Genomic DNA, 19,741 nt, shown 5'->3' with positions numbered 1-19,741 from the left:
CTTAAATCTGAAAAAACTAGAGCTGTACCTTTGGTCACAACATCGTGTCGATCTCCCTGCAATGAGAAAAGTATTTTGTACAATTCAATAAAGTTATTTATGTCTGAGTAGAATCTACAGCTGGGGTGCTCAATGCGTCGATCGCACTCGTGGGCCGCAGCACCTCATAAATGAATGACAACGGCATGGTCACATATAGCAGAAATTAAACCTAACAGCTCCGCTTCTGACCTCATATTGAGGTACGCATCGCCCCTATTTGGCCAGCTTAGGTCATGTGACTAAGACTAAACCTTACCCTAAACCTAACTCTAAAAATTGTTGCGATATTGGGTTATAACCTAACCCTAAGACGCTACATACGTGTACTTCGGTAACCGGGGGTTGTCCATAAGGCAACCGTACAAATAAACACTTTTTTATTTTATGCTAACAGACAACTGTCCACTCACACGTTACCTGACAATATTTAACCCCCAAAAAAGTGTTTAAAAAGGACACAGCAGAATGCAACATGTGCCCACATCCTCTCCCAGTTTCCTCTCCATCCAGGACCTAATGAGCTGAACTAAACGCTCTCTGTTTCAGTCTCCTCCCTGCTGTCAGATAGTTCTACCTAGAGGACCCAGTGAAACCACAACGTTAGCACTAAGAGGCCACAGACGGGTGAAGACCTCAGTTTCACCCTGTCTATACCCCTCTGTGTGTGTGTGCGTGCCCTGATAAGTCACCAGTGGGTGAACTTCTCCATCTACCCAGCCATCCATGAATTATACATGATATCAACACACAGTAGCCAGTGTTACCAGGCTGGATCACCCCGCTCCCTCAAAACCATGAATAAAGTGCTTTTCACTGTTAAAACTCTAACTTCCATCTCTCATCGGCTCTTATGGACACACACACACACACACACACACACACACACACACACACACACACACACACACACACACACACACACACACACACACACACACACACACACACACACACACACACACACACACACACACACACACACACACACACAAGTGTGAAGATTGTTCTGCTTGGGCGCTCCCACTGGGCTTACAAACAGACGAGGCCAGTAACCAGCACCATGAAATTGACATGAAAACCAAAGTGGTCTGAGAGATCCTGCCACTGTGTGTGCGTGTGTGTGCGTGTGCGCGCAGGGCAGTCTGTCACCTATGGCCCAGTCATTCCACAGTTTCCTTTTTATGTCACAGAGGACCATGTGGTGTCAGTAAAGGTCAATCATGACACACGCCCCCCCCCCAAAAAAAAAAAAAGTAGGATCAGCACATGTGACGATCATACAGAACACAGAGAAATAAAATAAGAATGAATTGAAAAACATTTCTATGCATCCGTCGACAGGACTCCACATCCCACAATGCATTGCACCAAACTTTTCTGACAAAGTAAAGAACACACGAGTGTCATGGACTTGACATGAATGACGTTTGTAGTGAAAGTCAAAGTTGAACACATGAAAAATACATTTATATCATGGCTGTGTTTCCAGATAAAGAAGCTCCTTATTATTTTATATTTTATTCATGTTGACGTAATAGGTAGAATGGTATGGTGGTCCTAAAGGCTCACAACACAACATAAAATGACAATGCAAGACAAAACCAAAACACACACAAATACAAAGGTCACAACACAACATGAACGCACACAGTTAACAACAACTCACAATGTGGACAAAACATAAGCTAACAAAATCAAACAATGTTGAGCTAACATCATCATTTTGCTTTCATTACATTTGACTATATACTGTTAAGGATAATTATCAACATTTTGCTTATAGTTCTATAAAAACCCAACAACAATAAAGCTTACAGGCAAAGTATATAATCATGAAAAATATAAATAAGGTACTTCATTATTGACGTATTTCAGGTTTCATTCTTTTTGTGGATTTTTTACTTCTGATGTTGGTGTTTTCCAGGCTGCTTTTGTGTTGTTGTGTTGTTGTTTGTATTTATATGGACTATTGTTTTGTGTTGCGAGTTGTCAAGGTATTTTGTGTTTAGTTGTGAGCTTTTAGGGCCACTGTAGAACAGTTTCTGTATGTTGAGACAGAAAAATGTGTCTATTCTAGAAAAAAATATTTAATAATAATATAATATGATTTTCTACACAAAGGTGTTTAAAGCCTGATATAAAAGACGAATGGATGAAGTGTTCAGCACTTATTCATTGGGTTTAGATTAGACTTTAAAAAGTCAAAGAATGAAGGATAAATGTTGGTCATTAAGGGACTTTTTTGAAAACTGGAGTTTCTCATAATTCCTATATAGCATAGTAGTTTATGTAGATATGAAATCAATATTATAAAAACACAACCTTATTTATAGGGTTGAACGATATCATCGGCCGATATTTGGCATAAAATGTAATATTGGTATCGGTTTTTATCCCGATATTGGAAAACCATTAAGTGCTGGGTTATTTTGAGGCAACATGTTAAAACTAAGGTGGACTTTTTATATACATTATTTTGCACAGATGATGGAATGCATCCATCACTTTAAAAAGCAGCTGTTTCCATGGAGATATATATATATTTAGGGGTGTCAAACTATTAATTTTTTTAATTGCAATTAATCACTTGACTTCCATAATTAACTCATGATTAATCGCTAATTAATCACATATTTTGTATCTGTTCTGATTGTACATTAAAAGGATATTTTTCAACTTTATAATACTCTTATAAACATAGGAATGGACCAATATACTTACATTATTGCAACATTTAAAACTCAGCCCAACAGAAATCATCAAATGGACACATTAACATGAATTCAAACATTTGGAAATAATGATTAAACATCCTGTTTTCAAAGATCTTAAAATAAATAATTGATCCTTCTGCATCACGGCAGAGACATTTTCAATTCTTCATCTAAACGTACCACCTCAGAGCAAATACGATTGTGCCTAACCACCTCACACGGGTAGAAATTAAACATAACACAAAATCATCCCTGACTACAAAGTAGGCTCAACATAGGGTGTTACAAAAAAGATGAAAACAAAGAAATTGTGCCATTAAAGGTGCAGTCCGCAACGGAGGCTGCTGCGCACACATGGACAACACATGCACTACATCAACTAAATGTCTCATTTTCTGCTTCTGCAGAGCTTGATGACAACACATTGGTTTCAACCAGGTGTGTTGGAGCAGGGACACATCTTAAAGTCTCAGGAATCTGGCCCTTGAGGACTGAAGTCTGGCACCCCTCCCTTAAGGGGTCCATCATCCTAATGAGTAGACCAAACACTGCCTTATATAGTGGAATTACAGTTCAGAATCAACTGTCTTAAAATGATAAGTTTTCTCGCTAAGGAAACATCGTACTGTACCTCCACCTGAGCAAATAAAATCATATCTAACTTTTCTGCAGATCTCTTAATCAAAACAAAGATGCTTCTTTGTGACCCAGATCATCCTCACAGTGTTTTCCACATGTTGAACAAAACAAAACAAGAATATCACATTATTCTAAGCCTACAATTGTAGTGGAAAGCACACTTAACCCTAATGGACCACTGAAGAGCATAAATGAGGAGCTTTACTAAGTAGCACCACAGAAAAAATCCTCCTAGTCTTTGATTCAATTTGTCACTCTAGAAGAATGCCTTTGAAGGTCAGCAAAAAAACACCACTTATTCTCATTTTTCCCCCTTCGATTCTTCTCCTCCTCCAGGTTTTTTTATGAGAAACATAAACAATAGTCACTGGATCCGTCTGTCTGCCCCAGTGCCGGAAGGGAACCAAACCGCAGCCAAACGAAGCGCTCCCTGAAGACGGTGGGAACAGATTGTGTTTTCAGAGGCAGGCCATGAAAAAAGCTCGCGTGCCACCAGTGTGGAAACTGTGGAGCGAGGGCAGGGAGGGGCTGGAGAGAGAGGGAAGAGGAGAAGGTTCAACGTTTTACTGACGAATCAACACAAACATGGCTGGAGAAGGGGAAGCTAGCGTGATGAGAGCGTGTTGGGGCCCAGGGAGGGTGGACGGGGCCCAGGGAGGGTGGACGGGGTCGGACCCAGGCTTGAGAGTCACGCCATGTTTGACAAACACAGCTGGCCTTAAACTCTGGGTTTACCTCTACGACTACTACTATTACTAATATTACTATTATTACTATTAATATTAATATTACTATTTGTACTATTACTATTACTACTATTACTCATACACAAGGCAACTCAATGTGCTTTACATGATAAAACATTCATAGAACATTAAAATCATCAGTAAAATCAATTAAAATCATCAACAAACACATTACATCAACAACATGACCAAATATCTCTCTCTCAATCATATGCAGTAGAGAAAAAAGTGCCTTTAATTTTCATTTAAAAATGTTCACATTAGATGCTGACTTCAGCTCTGTTGCAGTTTGTTCCACTTCTTTGCAGCATAACAACCAAACACAGCATCACCATGTTTACTGTGAACTCTTGGCTCCACTATCTGACCTGTGTCCATAGATCTGAGAGACCTGCTGGGTTCATACCTGACTAACATGTCACTGATGTATTCTGGACCAAACCCATTCACACATTTATAACCAGCAGCAGAACTTTAAAGTCTATTCTGAGGCTGACTGGGAGCCAGTGTTAAGACTTTAAAACTGGAGTAATGTGTTCTGACCTCATTGTTCTGGTTAAGACCTGAGCTGCAGCGTTCTGAACCAGCTGTAGATGTTTGATGAAGACCATTACAATAGTCCAGTCTGCTGGAGATAAAAACATGGACCAGTTTCTCCTGATCTTTCTGAGTCATTCAACTTTTCACTCTGGAGATGTTCTTTAGGTGGTAGAAGATGTTTTTTGTGATAGATTTGATCTGATCTGCTGAATGTAAGATCTGAGTCAATCAGAACACCAAGGTTTTTGACTTGGTCTTTAGCTTTTAAAGATCCAGACTCAGATACTTGCTGACAACAGTCCTCTTTCCCTTGTTACCAAAGACAATCACCTCCATCTTGTCATGGTTTAGTTGAAGGAAGTTTTCACTCATCCAGCAGTTTATTTTTGCTAAGCAGTCACACAACACCTCTATGAACCATAGTGTACCTAGGGGGTACCTAGGGGTACACGTACCCCCATTTGAGAAACACTGGTGTAAATGATCAAATAATGTAGTTGTAGATATACAGTATCAGTAGGGTTACAAAAGGGAGTAAAATATCTGGCATATTTCCACAGCAACTCGTGAATTTTGGCAATATTAAAAATAGAAACTTTTCATGCAAATTATTTATTGAAATTGAGCAGAAATCAGTAGTAATTCTAAATCACTGTATCATATCCAAACATGAATATTGACATCCATGCAAAAATAATACACATAACATTTCAACATTTATTTTGAAGTAGAACATTATAATTATTCAAGTGGAGTTTCATTGAATTTGTTATAAATACAATATTTGCAGGGGTTTGGCAGTTTTCACAGGCTTGTATAAAACAATGGAAGTTATTTTTACTCTCTAATTGTTGAAAGAAACCAAAATTTTCAAAATTCAGCTCAATTCTTAAATTATTTGACAAAATTTCCCCAAATTAAACATAATCACAACGTATTGCTTATTATTGGTGCTTTACACAGTATATACTTTTAGTATATACTTTTATTTAATTTATACATGGAAATGCAAAGTAGTATTATTGTTAAAGTTGATGGATTCCCAACCTCTGCGGCCCATTTGAGGTCAAACGTGTCTGTATTTGGCCCCTGAACTAAAATGAGTTTGACACGCCTGTAATGTAAGGGAATCATTTATAAATTATTTATGGATACAAACCCATCAGCACAGATCGATGTTGTTGGATCATAGGAATATAAATGGATAATTGATCTCATGGATGAATCGTTAATAACCATTAACCGACATGTCGTCTTCACAGACTGACGTGATGCACCAGAACGTCTTCGACTACATCCACATCGACGACCGGCCTGAGTTCAGACGTCAGCTGCACTGGGCCATGTGTCCTCCTCAGCACCAGGACCACCAGCTTCCTGCTGGAACTGGTGGGTTTCACCTCAGACAGGAAGTGGGCGTGGCCTCAGGCTGAGATTCACTCTTTAAAATCAAACGTCAAAGTATTAAACATGTAGTAGACCGTGGTGTTTTTTTTTTATTATGTCATCATTCATTTTGTGTTTTTGGAGTCATTCATGTGTAATGTTGGTGTCATTTTGTATATTTTTTTATAAAGTTTTCCTATATTTATAGTGTATTTTTTTGTGTTCATTTTGTGTAAATTTGCTGTTGTTTAATGTATTTTTCTGTCATTTTGTGTATTTTGTCTTTGTTTTGTGTGTTTTCCGATATATTTTGTCTATTTTTGTTGTATTGTCTTTTATGGAGTCATTGATGTGTATATTTTGTATACTTATAGGGGTTTTGTGTGTTTACATTTGTGTATATTACTTGTCCTTTTGTGCACTTTTTTGTAATTTTGTATGGTTTTTTTAAGTCCTTTTGTGTTAATTTGTTGATTTGTGTTTTTGGAGTCATTTTGTGATCAGTTTGTGTGGTTTTTTTTTAATATATTTTGTCTATTTTTGTTGTTGTATTGTCTTTTTTGGAGCCATTCTGTGTATCTTTATTGTTTAATGTATTTTTGGATTCATTTTGTGTTTTTTGAGTCATGTATGTTATTCTGGTGTCATTTTGTATATTTTTCAGTTATTTTTCTACACTTAAAGTGGTCTTTTGTATTTTTAGAGTAAATTTGTGTATATTTGTTGTTCTTTTTATGCACTTTTCTGTAATTCTGTATGTTTTTTTGTAATCCTTTGTGTAAATTTGCTGTTTTGTGTGTTTTTGGATTCATTTTGTCATTATTCTACAATTTATTTGTATGCTTTTAGAGGTATTATGTGAAAATGTGTGCATTTTGTTGTCTTTTAATTCATTCATTTAATACATTCGTTTTGTGTGTTTTAGAATATATTTTGTCAATATTTGCTATTGTAAATCATGTGTATGTTTGGTATGGTTTTGTATGTTTTTCTGTTATTTTTAGTATACTTATAGTGGTTTTGTGTGTTTACCTTTGTTGTCCCTTTGTGCACTTTACTATGTTATTTTGTATGTTTTTTGTGTAAATTTGCTGTTGTGTGTATTTCTCTGTCATTTTGTTAGTTTTGTAGTCCTATTGTGTGTTAACTTTGGGGTTTACACAGTGTTAGATCCAGTTACCATGTCTGGCTCCCTCCCTTCATCTGAAGGCGTAAAGTGTATTCTTGTAACCATTGGCAGGTGAAGAGTTTGTGGTGAGCAGCCTGTTTCACTCTCCAGAGGCCGGAGACATTCCCTCAGAGCTCTCCTGCTTCCTCAACAGATGTTTCATAGCCAGAGTGCGATGCCTTCTGGACAGCACCTCTGGATTCCTGGTGAGTGCTTTAGAAACAACGGTGCCCATACAACAGCAGAGGATTTAAATAAATCAGCCATTAGCATTTTGGGACATGGTCCGTGTCATGGCCACGAGTACTTTAAGAGCTGACAGCATTAAAGCAGGAAACATCCCTTAAACACAGAAATGAGATCATTTCAGCGAGGTCAGCATGTCTGCTCGGGTTCTACTCATAATGTCTGTGTAACGCGAAGTTCACATGTCACCTCAGCTCTGGAAATACCAGCTACACCATTAGGCCTGTCGTCAATAGAAAGTCTTTTTTAAATGTTTTAAATATTGGACATTTTACTGCATTGTCACCCATTGTTAGATGTGTTTATCATATTTTAACTACTTTTTAGGGTCTTACAGAAGCCTCATCTCAAAAAGTAGTACTATAGCCTTACCTCTGATTTTTGTATGTTATTATATACCCTCGTTGAAGTGTGCTCACAATATTTGCACTAGTTTTTATGGTCTTATCATAGCCTTCTCAGAAAAACCATTTGCAGCATTTTTTTTCATTTTCATGCCTTACTATACATAGCATTACCTCCATTTTTGGCATTTGAAGTATTTTTTGTCCTTTTTTATGCCTTACTCCGTTTTGAGGCGTTTATAATTTTTATGTTTTTATGCCTCTATAGCCTTAACTCTATTTTGAAGCGTTTTAAGTTTTTTTTTCTGTTCCTTTTTTATTATTATATTTGTTTGTTTTAAGGCATTTGAAATGATTTCGGCTATTTTTATGCCTTACTGTGGCCTTACCTCTGTTATGAAGCATTTCCAAAATTTTTCACCCGTTTTTTTGCCTCACTATAGCCTTAACTCCTTTTTGAGGCATTTGAAAGCGTGCATCTCCTGGGGGTTAACCCTACCGCCCTTAAAACCTGTTGATGCATTAGGTCAAATATAAAATAACTTTTCAAACAACATTAACACAAAAGTACATTTAATCAACCTGTGTTTTGTTTTTCAACCCATTACAAACAAAACATTGCAATAATTTGCTCTGAATTCCTTCATCTGTTTTAGCAATAACTCTCATACATGTGTACTTTCATACATTACGTTCAAAAGTGGTTGTAGAATGAAGCCCATATAAATCCATATTATTATTTACAGCGATGCTATATATATATATATACAGTATATATATACGTTATAGTCTGTTCTTGGTTGTATTTCCAGACGATGCAGTTCCAGGGTCGGTTGAAGTTCCTCCACGGGCAGAAGAAGAAGACGGGCTCGGGGGCTCCAACGCCACCTCAGCTGGCTCTGTTCTGCATCGCTGTGCCACTCCTCCTGCCCTCCATCACAGACATGAAGATGAAGAACATGATGATGAGGGGAAAGAACAAAGGAGGAGGGAGTGTGTCTTCATCAGAGCACAGGTAAGACGGGCTAGAATCTTCATATACAGTATATGTCACAGACAGAATATGAAGTCTTTTTAGTTTTTCACTCAAATGGGGATTTTGATTGCTGGATAATTGTTTTTGTAAAGTTTAATAATGTAAAAAGATGCTGAAATGTACAATTTTATTTTACAGGTAAAGTATATTCATGTCCTGTAATGAGAGCTGTCAAAGTGATTTTTTTAATCATTGGAAAACATTGTAAAAATGTATTATTTTCCTGGTTAAAAGTTAATAAAACCAAAGTAAGAAAAACCTTTAAAAAAATGTTTAGCATGTATTATATTAAGAAATCTGGAAAAATAACAATATTGTATCACATGATAAAAAAAAGAGAAAACTGGTGTTTCTTTTTTCTAACATTTTTTTTTAAGTTGGACTTAAAATATATTTTTTGCACCATCCTTGTGTTTGCAGTGAGTCGGGGGAACACCTGTCCAGACACTCCTTTGGTGGAGGACTGGGGAACATCGCAGACCCTCTGCTGCTCTCCTGTCCCACACCAGCCGCAGGGCGGAGCCACCACACCCCCTGGACCCCCCTCTCCTCCAAAGACAACCTGAAGTACCGCCCGGACGGCTACTACAACCAGGACGAGCCGCTCAACTACTGCAAGTCCTCTGTGGGTCCCCATAAAGGCCTGAGCCCCAACATGTCTGGAGGCGGGTGGCCCCTGAGGCAGAGCTCCGGTCCAATCAGAGCGGGTCAGAACGCCGGCTACATGCCCTCCTCCACCCGCCTGGCCAAGGGCGGCCCGTACGCCAAGCCGTACCGCCTCTCCCCGAGCTGCCACGGAGGCAGAGGCGCCGAGGTGTTCGTCTCCAAGCTGTACGGGAACGTCCAGATCCCCCCTGACCCCGACGCGTACTGCGTGGACCTCGTCAAGAGCGAGAACGGCTATGGCGAATGCTACGACGGCCACCTGATGCCCGAGATGCCACCCATCAAGGTGGAGCATGACTCAGACTCTGAGAACGGCTGCGACGCATACGGGCGACCATGGGGCCCTGTGACCATCGACCGTCGCTATGGTAACGGAGTCTACGACCAGAGTGTGCAACTGAAGTCTGAGACGGGTTACTACGACCCTCAGTATTCCCCGTGTCACCGAGGCAAGGCAGGAATCAGCCCACCGTACAACAACAACTATCAGAACTACGGTGACGCCAACACGCGCCTCACGTTAAAGTGCGACAAAGACTTGGGCCACAACAATGACTCCGCCCACTTCAGTCCTCAGAGACTCTCTCATTCAGAAGCTCTATGCAGTAACCAACCAATCAACCTCATGGACTCACACATGTACGCCGCGGACCCCCACAAGCCCTACGTGCACGCGGACTACAGCAAGCACGCCCACTACCAGTTCAAAGGTCACGGCCTGGTTCACTCCATCAAAAGGGAACCCATGGACTCGCCGCCCTGGCCCGAGAGTGGCCACGACATCGGCCATCAGTCCATGATGGCTGGACCGAGGAACGTTATGCCGTGCGCAATGAGCTCAGGTCACCACAAGTCCAGCCCCTACATCTACATGCCGTAGGAGCGACGAGCGCACGTGTGTGTGTGAACAATCTTAGTCCTTCAACGCACGCACGAGTCCATTAGTGTGCATTACAGACCTTTGTGTCAGCATCCTCACGCACGTGCACCAGCATTAACGTGAACGTTGGCTGTGTTTGAAATCGTCTACTAACATATTACACACTCAATAGTATATACTGTATTTTATTAAAATTATAATTACAAATATTATTTTTCCACTGAAAGTCAATTGCAATTACATTCTCATTACTACAGTTCAAATTCAATTAATTACAATAACTGAGCCTTTAATAAATAAGGCCATATAACGTGTTAGCTTTCTGTTAGCATCTGTAATGCTAATGGCTCAGTTTTAGCCCATGTCTTAAATCAGCTGTAAAATACACTAAAAATATAATCTAATTCATTTCTAATCTCTTGGTTACTTTGTTAAACTTCCTTAAAATACAGGTATTAATATTTTTGGTGTGGGCGTCATTACCCATTTAATTGGTTTTAAATGATCCTCAAAAGAAGTGACGGGTAGACATAATATGAAACATATTGATAATTATTAACTACGTATTTGTAAACTGTAACATGGTTCCATATATTTACATTTAATTAAGTTAATTGAACTTAATTACAATTCAATTATGATTACAACAGCAACAGATATTTGAAATTACAATTATAAATGTGCCCACTGTGTATACACGGTATAGTATATGTCCAGATATTTCTCACGTACAATCTAATGTAAACGCACTACATACGCATTTTGACGTCACACTTAGCATGAGTAGTACGTTAGCGTGTGATTTCAAACACAGCTGATGTGTTCGTGTAAAGGCTCAGGTTCCAGCGACGTGACAATCACAAACCAGTCCCTTCAGTCCACTTCATGGGTAGACCATGATCTGTGTAGACGGTTCAAAGCACTTTTGGCTTTAGTGACAAATAATGTATAGAATCACAGTTTTTAATAATGTTTTCTATGTTGTGCACAATTGTTTTGTTTTTTTGTGGGAGAAACAAAGACGTTGCTGTAAAAATGTATTTTTTTTAATTTTTAGTCAAACTAAATGGAAGGAGACAGTTGATGAACTTAAACGTCGGTGTTGTTTTTACATGTCGTAGTGCTACCTATTACATTGCTGCCTCCTGTGATGTAGGAATGCTAACTTCTGGTTTTTTCTATGCATTTTTTCGTAAATGTACCGACTCGCAGAAACTTGAAAGTCACTCAGTGTCCGATGCAGTAAACAGTCATTTGCAGTGACCATGAATACCTTCAAAATAACACTTTGTATTATTGTTGTACGCAGCTGAACACAAACCAAACACACACACACACACTTCACTTTGTGTTTCCACTGAAGTCGCTTTAATCAGCCGACACGACAAAAATAACAAATTCTACTTTTAGCCACAACATCATTGTTTTTCTTTTTTTTACCTTTCTATACCCACTTATCGTGTACAGCAGGGGTGTAAACTCATTTTCACTCAGGGGGCCGAATACTGAGCAGTTTGATCTCAAGGACACGTAAAAAGACATTTCAACGTCATCCAGCCCTAGTTTGCACTTCTGCGTATAACAGATATAGTTTAAATGGTGCCGACAATATTAAAGCAACAAATGACAGATATCAGTCCCTGCAGGATCAAGACATATTGATTTAGTGACAAATTATTCAGGATTTTTTTTTTGAGAATTTGTTGAATAAAATTTAAAAGAATAGTTTTTTGGTTAAATTTTTGACTGCAGTCGTGATATACACACAGGAAAATAACAGTCCCTGCAAGATGGAAATGTATACATTTTCTGACAAATTTTTCAGTGATTTAGAGCAATTTTGTGAGAAAAAAAAATCGAGTTCTTTTGGCAGTTTATGAGTGCAGTCATGTGATATTCAATGAATTTGGTGAGATAAAGATATCGACAGTTGAATTATTCGGTCATTTACAGTGATTATTGCTTTCCATCTCATTTTAACTTTCTCCTTTGGGCCAAATCAAATGCTCTAAAGGCCCAGATTTGGTCCTCGGGCCTCGGGTTTGACACAAGTGATTCCTCGATGTGCTAAAGCCTTTAATAAGAAACTAAGGCAGTGGTTTTTAAACTGCTGCACCACACTTTGAATGAAAAACTCTCAGGGGACTAAACTCAATACCTTTCATGAGGAATCCAACTCGACCGGGATTTGAACTCTCGACCCTCAGCATGTGACCTGACAATAAGACACATGATGTAATGATGAATAATAAAAGTCTGGAGCAGAAGCCACTGATAATTCAATAGAGGAAATTACTGATCAACACTTTAAAAAGCATCACATCACCCAATCAGAACTAAATAATAATGATTACAAAGGACAGTAAATCAAGTACATGAACTCTACCGTGGTTCAATTAATATATTCATTAAAACACGTCTAGTTAGAATGTTGAGATTAAAGTCAAAAAGCCTTTGACAAAAGTCAAAGGTTTTCTATTAAAGTCAAATCTACAGAAGCTGACTAGGACCAATTCACCATATTCTCCAACAGTCTCCATCCAAACTGGTCCTAATGTGTTTCTGTAGCTCATCAATAACCACAGACGGACTGAATGCTCCACCTCTTCATGACATCACTGGTTTTTCCTTCTGAACACATGAAGTTTTTTTTAATATTATCTCTTCAAAGTCTTTAAAGACATTACAACACTGTGTTTGAGATAAAAGAGAAATAATGTCTTTGATATTTAACCCAACTTTGAAGTAAAGTTTAACTCATTCATTGATACACGACCATGATCTCATGTTTGTTGTTAGATGTTGATTTGGTCCTCGTCAGCTTCTGTAGATTTGACTTTATCAGCAAACCTTCAACTTTTATCAAAATCTTGTCATTTGTGTTCATTTTAGAAATTTTGACTTAAGTCTCGTCTTTTAGACTTGAATGTTGTCTTTTCGACTTTAATCTCAACGTTGTTTCAACTTTAATCTTGACTTTATATTTCAACTTTATTCTCGAAATTTTGACTTTAATCTTGTCTTTTTGACTTCAATCTCAAGATTAAATTTCAACCTTATTCTCCACATTTCAACTTTAATCTCAAAATTTCAACTTTGTTCTTGAAATTTTGACTTCAATCTCAACTTTCGACTTTAATTTTGATTTTCCCAAAATTATTTTCTCGACCAAATTGGCCCTAATCCACTTCTGTAGAAAAGCAAAAGTAGTTAATACACATAATAATTGGCATCATCTGACTCTCACAAAAAGAGATTTTATTACAGTTCTGCAGAGACGGATAAAATAATCTGAATAAATGAAGGCATGAAAGACTCAAATTCAAAATGATGAAGATTGCCCTTGTTTTAAAATAAGTCAAAGAACTTTAGATCAATTTGGTTGATAAGAAATAGCTTCCTTTCAAAATAAAGCCCACAGGAAACTGTTATGTTCTACTCCTGTTATTGTTACCAATGGATTTAAACTCTTCAGTAGAACTAATGCTGTCATATTTTTGTCCAAGTGAATTGTTGATAGTTTTCCTGTTTCTGAGCAGATCTGCATTTTTTAATCTTCACTACAGATTCCACATCTTACAATCAATGAATATCTGTATTTGCTGTTGTCGTCAGTGGAAAAAACACGACTTTTATCCTCGCATCAGTTTTAGCACAAACAAAATATTAAAAAAGCACCAAATTGAGTTTTTCAACCGTCTGTGAAGCTTCAGTCGTAGCTTCTTAACTTGCACTACTGGGAGTGATAGAATAAGCCTGAACCCAGACATGTTCTTTAGTTTTTATGGTGTCGACACGCACAACTGTACATGTAAATCTAACTTTTTATTGGATTTGTCTTTTGTGCTCTGTGTGTGTGTTCATTTCAATAAATGTTTGATACTTTGTATTTATTGTACGAGGCAAACGTGTATAATTTAAGTACGTATTTGAAGGCTTTTTTGGTTTTACAAACGGAAATAAATTGGACTTTTAATTCCTCTTTTTTTTGCTTATAAAAAAAGTAGCTGCAAGGTAGCAAAAACAACAGTGTATATTTGCAGTGTCTTCCAATGTTTCTACATGTTTTTGGCAAAAGCAGTCTATTAAAAAAAATCTTTCTTAAAGGGATTTATTGTCTGCACGTTTCCTTTTATCTTATGAATAATACCCTACACATACATGATTAGATATAGAGCTGTGCTTTCATATGAAATCTGCCAATATATTGTTGTTAGAACAGTGGGTCTCAATCTTTTCAGCCCGTGACCCCCAAAAAACAAAGGTTGCAGAGGGCGAGGACCCCCACTGTAGCTGAAGGTGGTTGAACACAGACATGAACATTGAAGAACAGTCATTTATATAGATATAGAATATCATGAAAATGTTTAATATTTGTTGTCACTCACCTCAGAAAGTCAAACCCATATATGATATAGACTCATGACACAGAGTGAAATATTTCAAGCCTTCATTTCTTGAAATTTTGATGACTACGACTCACAGATCATGAAAACCCATAATTCAGTGTCTCTAAAATATCCTTTTTTATTGATCTTATGTAATATTCTAATTTTCAAACACAAATGTAAGGCTTTTGAAAAGTATGTTTATTTCTATGAACTCAATACATGGTTGGTCCTCATTTAGCATGAATGACTGCAACAGTACGGTGTGACATGGAGGTGATCAACCTGTGGTACTGCTCAGGTGTTATGGAAGTCCAGTTTGCTTTGATATCAGCCTTCAGATCATCTGCATTGTTGGTTCTGTTGTCTCTCACCTCTGGACAATACCCCATAGATTCTCTCTGGTGTTAGGGTCTATCACAGTAACACCATGGTCATTGAACCAGCGTTTGGTACCTTTAGCAGTGAGAGCAGGGACCAAGTCCTGCTGGGAAATGAAATCAGCATCTCCATAAAGCTTGTCAACAGGAGGAAGCATGAAGTGCTCTAAATGTCCTGGTAGATGCTGCATTGACTGTGGACTTCAGACAACACAGTAGATGACATGGCAGCCCTGATCATCACAGTCTGTGGAAACTTCACACTGGACTTCAAGCAACATGGATTCTGTGCCTCTCCACTCTTCATCCAGACTCTGAGACCTTGATTTCCAAAGTTTACTTTCATCTGAAAAAAGGACTTTGGACCATTGAGCAACAGTCGGTGTTCTATGAATCTGTGATAACCACATTTAATTATTTGTCTGAATAATATCCACTGTTATTCATGAAGTTTGCTATTATTAAAGTCATCTTAAAGATGGAAAACCTTGTTTTCATCAGAAAAACAAAAAGTCACAAATTAAAAAAAAAAAAAAAAAAAAAAAAAAAAGTCACAAATTAGAGTGTCCAAAAAACAGGGTTCAGTGTCAATACTGGTTTAAATGGGGGGGGGCAATATAATATAATTAAAAAAAAATAGGAACAATAGGTTTAAACTGAGAATTGATAGGCATGACAAATAATGAATGCGGTTAAGTTGGCAAAAAAAATAAGCATAAAATATGGTGAACAGAGGTTAAAAGTGACAATAATTGGTCAACATATGTGACATTAGGTGGAAAAAGTTTACAAGTGCTGAAAATGTCTTGAAAGTGGAAAAATTGTGCAGAAAATGCATTAAAAGTAGCAAAAATATGGCAAGAAAAAGTGATGAAAATAGGTTAAATAATGGCAAGATTGGTTTAGCTGCAGAAAAAGGGTAAAAATAAGCAAAAATGGACTCAAATTGTTCAGAAATATTCTATATATTTCTTGAAGGCATCTGGTGACCCCCTCCCAGTGTCTCGTGACCCCAAGGTTGAGAGCCCTTGTGTTAGACGATACCAAAGTGCGTGTCACATGTTTCCTTCTCCTGCTAAAGCTTTTCTGTATGAATGAAAGATGCTTTTCATTGTTCCGTTAATGTCCATGTCACTTTAGTCGCTCCTGAATTTTTCACAAACGTTGAATGTGGGTTTTTATCCTTCAGATTTGTGTCTTTATTAATAATGAAGCTTCACCAGCGCAGGATACCCAGTATCTGCAGCCACATTATGTGTATGATTAATGTGCCGTGCAGTTTGCATGACGGCGCCTACACACGGGAGCGTGACATCCAGGGCTCCTCACCACAGTCTGGGACGAAGGCCGAAGCCCAGGGAACGACGTACACGTCCCAATAAAGAGACACATGATCAGGACTACACGAGGGGCAGAGGATGTTCTCTGAACGCTGTGGTTAAATACATTCCCAGGAGCGTTGGTGGCCTGTCCTGCCAGGCAGATAATGGAATTCAATTTACTCGTCTGATTTTAAGCACGACAGCCTTTTGTTCTAGAAAACGTCAACTACAATTAGTTTAAGGTCTTTTATTCTGAAAGGTCATGGCCATGGATTTTAATTATAAAGTCTGTTTTCCTTTAAACTAAACTATATTTCAGTGGTTGTCAAACTTTTTTCACTCAAGCACCCCTTCTCTCTTATTTCTGAATCCAAGTACCCCCTTATGTCCCACTACATTTTGTTCAGAATTCCGTGAAAAACAACTACAGAGCATAATGATGGAATGAATAAATGAGTGATGACACACATTAAATGTAAATAAGTGGAAAGAATCCATATGTAGTGCCTTTTGAATAGATTTATTTTTAATCAAGATTATTTCTATCATCATTTTGTGTGTTTTGTTGTTGTCTCTCTGTTCTTTCTAACTATTCAGTATATGTTTCTCTTATTTTGTGTGGTTTGTTGTCATTTTTGTGAGTTGTTAATATTATTTAAATTATTCTCTCTCAGTACGTGTGTTTTTGGGGGCATTTTGTTGTTGTTTGTCCTTTTTATTATTCAGTACGTGTTTCTGTTTTTTTTGTGTGTTTTTGTTGTCGTTGTGTGAGTTGCTGCTATTATTTAGTGTGATTATAATTTTTAACTGAAAATAAACTTAATAAAAGCCCATATTTTTAAAACTTTCATTTGTTAATTTTCCTCTCTCTCTCTCTCTCAAGTACCCCCTGTAGTGCCATCGCGTACCCCTAGGGGTGCACGTACCCCCATTTGAGAAACATTGCTATATATCATGATAAATGTTTAAAATTAGTGGTGGGACTTGATTAAAACAATTAATACGACACTTTGTACTTAATTCATCTAAATTAGTCGCATAACAATATTTGGCACAAAAAGCACTGTTTGTCCAATTTAAATGGAAACAATAAATGTGCTTAAACAACAAAATACTGTTTATTTCCATCACTGAGTGCTAACGTGTAATATGAATAAAGATTATTATGATTGCATTGTTCACAAAACACGAACTTAAATTTTACTAAGATATATTCATGCTTTTCAGGATTTTTTTGGAAACCACCTAAAAATATTTTTGTGTATCAAAATGAAAAAACAGCACTTAGTATAGAACATTCCTGAGAAGAACTGTTATTTTATTCAGTGCGTTATTTTACTGTAATTAATGAATCACAATTAACGCGATAAAGTCCCAGCCCGATAGCTTAAATGTGAAAACACATAATAAAAATATAACTTATGATAAAGTCTGATGAATTGGATCTCAACTAAATACTGTAGCTTTTACTGTACAACAAACAAAGAACACAATAGAAGCAGAATTTATCCAAATTAATTGATTTGAATCCCTCACCTTTATTATGATTACGAATGCAAATGTTGAAAAATAATGGTGCATCACCATTTGGAAAAAAATCTTGAAATCATGTGATTGATGATGTCACACGGCCCCACTGGCTGTAAACATCCCATTGTTTTCTATTGGAGTGAAACATTCAGCCTGATTTTTAGATCATTTAACAGATTTTTAGATCATTTAACAGATTTTTCAGGCAAAATGCCACCTTTGCTGCTTTTGGTTGATTGGTTACAACTGTTTTTATCTTCTTTTGATAAACAAGTTGTTATTTTGACTGAAAAAGCTGCTAAATGATGTAAAGTAGTCCCATTTATAAAAAAAAACAATTAAATTAAAACGGTGCATAATAATGTATTTTAGTAGGCATAGATCTTCTACTAAATACATTTAAAAATTTTAGGCCAAACTTTAAAACAGGTCACATAGTTAAACTTATGCTTTAAGTTTTGCTTTCTCTGCTTAATTCAAATCAAACTTAGCAAGGACGCTATAATCTGGTACAGAGCTGCTTTTCTTTGTGTTTATTATTTTTGTACAGAATATTTACATTAGGAGCAGTACAATATTCCAAAATTACAAACATTTTTATGCATAGTACTGTTGTATGTATTCATATTGAAACACTGGAGGTTAACATTTATGGCAAAAAATTTCAAACACAAAATTGTACCAATGTGTAAGTGATTGCTCCTGATTGTATTCTCATTTTTAATATATAGAAACAATAAAGGGTATAAATAGAAATATATAGTCTTTTTTTTATTATCAAAAACAACAACAATAATAATAATCATAATAATAATAAATATAAAGAAAAGCAAACCAAACAGTTGGACAAGTGAAAACAGTTATGATTATTATTTAGACAAAATCACTTCTTAACTCTTTAATGTTCTGGGTCCATTTGAACTAATACATGTTAAATGTGTCCCTTTGAATCCTCAGAGACATAATAAGTCTCTCCATCACAAAATGTTGGTAATCCTGGTTTGTCTGCTTGGAGCCATTTTTTAGTCAAGGTTTCTTTTTAGCTGACGTTAAAATAATTCTCATTAAATATTTATCTACTTGAGTTCTGCCAAATAATTAAATAATAAAATGAACTAAACTTGTATTCAAAGCAAACTTGTCATGCTAAGGAGCTAACTGGTAAAAACAATCACGCTTCACCAAACACAGAGTTAGAAATACACCTAGCAAAGCAATGTAAGTGTAGCTATTGATCTTATCTCACAGTTTAGCCTGAATCAGATGGAACACTGTTCAGGTATTTTATTGCTAGACACTCAGAACAAAGGAGACGCCGTGTTTTACAGGCTTTTAGGAATCAAGCTGTAAAGCGCTAATTGCTAGCATGCTAATTGAAGTCCTAATCCTAATCGTGTGAATCTCTTTTGTGTTACGTTCCCTTGTTTCCTCAAAAGAAGCTTTTTTGATTTTTTCCCTGTGACAAAGAGAATTAGGAGGGAAACATGGGAGGAGGGGCTTTAAATGATTAATATTCGTTAGCATAAATAACATACATGCCAGCTCACGCTATCACGCTATCTGTACGACACTCGTTCCACACGGGAACTACAGGTGACAAAGGAACAGAGAGGAGTGAGGTGGAAGGAATCAGAACCTGAGGTGAGAAAATACACGTGAACTTTGGATTGAAATAAAAAATAAGTAAAAATAAAAAGGGGGAAATGATGAAAAA

At 37.0% G+C, this 19,741-nt stretch overlaps 1 protein-coding gene across 2 annotated transcripts in view; it reads left to right on the top strand.

The window, feature by feature from the left end:
- The window catches only part of LOC114454015 (uncharacterized), a 102,150-nt gene extending 87,764 nt beyond the window's left edge, over positions 1-14,386 (top strand). For both annotated transcript variants that reach the window (XM_028434081.1, XM_028434082.1), the window contains 4 exons: positions 5,944-6,070; positions 7,308-7,441; positions 8,638-8,840; positions 9,282-14,386. In XM_028434081.1, the coding sequence (XP_028289882.1) occupies positions 5,944-6,070; positions 7,308-7,441; positions 8,638-8,840; positions 9,282-10,407 (1,590 nt within the window). In that variant the 3' untranslated portion in view covers positions 10,408-14,386. The remainder of the gene's footprint in view (positions 1-5,943; positions 6,071-7,307; positions 7,442-8,637; positions 8,841-9,281) is intronic.
- The last annotated feature ends 5,355 nt before the right edge of the window (positions 14,387-19,741 follow it).

Source organism: Gouania willdenowi, chromosome 20 (assembly GCF_900634775.1).
Source record: "Gouania willdenowi chromosome 20, fGouWil2.1, whole genome shotgun sequence".
Taxonomy (NCBI): Eukaryota; Metazoa; Chordata; class Actinopteri; order Blenniiformes; family Gobiesocidae; genus Gouania; species Gouania willdenowi.
The sequence above is the reverse complement of the archived record's forward strand: the minus strand, read 5'-3'. Positions and strand labels throughout refer to the sequence as shown.